Source organism: Apaloderma vittatum, unplaced genomic scaffold, assembly GCF_000703405.1.
Source record: "Apaloderma vittatum isolate BGI_N311 unplaced genomic scaffold, ASM70340v1 scaffold16804, whole genome shotgun sequence".
Taxonomy (NCBI): Eukaryota; Metazoa; Chordata; class Aves; order Trogoniformes; family Trogonidae; genus Apaloderma; species Apaloderma vittatum.
Window position 1 is genome coordinate 25407 of NW_009714518.1, and position 679 is coordinate 26085.

The window sequence follows — 679 nt, forward strand, 5'->3', positions numbered from 1 at the left end:
TTTTTTTTCCAGCCTGGTTTAGGCCCCGGCTTCTTCCTTATTTTAGGCTCTTCCGCCTTCTTGGCTTCTTTGCCGTCGCTTTTCTTGCTAGAACCCCTCGGAGAAGGAAGAAGGGCAGCAGTTTAACGCTTGATCTTTTAGTCCTCTCGCCTGATCATCCCCGAGCGTAACACCTGGCCAAGACGGCTTAGCCCAACGCGTGACCCGGCAAAGCAGGAGCTCATACACGCGTCGAGCCCACGTGAGCCGCGCCGCGGTTGCCAAGTGCCGGGCTCAGGGATGAGGGATGTGGTCCAGCTTCAATCCCATGGGGAGCTGGGGATGCCCAGGGGCTGAGGCAGGGCCGTGACCTCCAGGTGGGGACGCGGAGAGAAGCGAGGCCGCGAAGGAGAAGCCATCGCGCTGCCCAAGCGCGACAAAAGTGCCGCAGAGGCGGCACCAGCCCGGAGAGCTCGGCTAATCGCGTGGCGAGGCCCTTACTTCTTCTCGGGGTAAGGCTCGAAGGAGTCGTCTGAAGATTGCACGTTTCTCTTCTCGTTTTCGTCGTCGCTCAAGAAGTCCCTGAGGGAGAGAAGACGCGCTTTACCCAACCGGTACCAGGCTGGCCCCTCCGCGCCGGCAGCGCTACGTGTTCTGCGTTCCCAGCACGTCCCTCTCCCACACAGCGCAGCAACCGAGG

The 679-nt window shown here is 61.1% G+C and overlaps 1 protein-coding gene across 1 annotated transcript in view; it reads right to left on the bottom strand.

Moving 5' to 3' along the window:
* The window catches only part of ZNF276 (zinc finger protein 276), a gene marked incomplete at its 5' end in the record, with an annotated part of 4515 nt that overhangs the window by 2005 nt on the left and 1831 nt on the right, over window positions 1–679 (bottom strand). Inside the window, 2 exons of the mRNA XM_009868805.1 lie at window positions 3–96; window positions 481–561. Of these exons, the coding sequence (XP_009867107.1) occupies window positions 3–96; window positions 481–561 (175 nt within the window). The remainder of the gene's footprint in view (window positions 1–2; window positions 97–480; window positions 562–679) is intronic.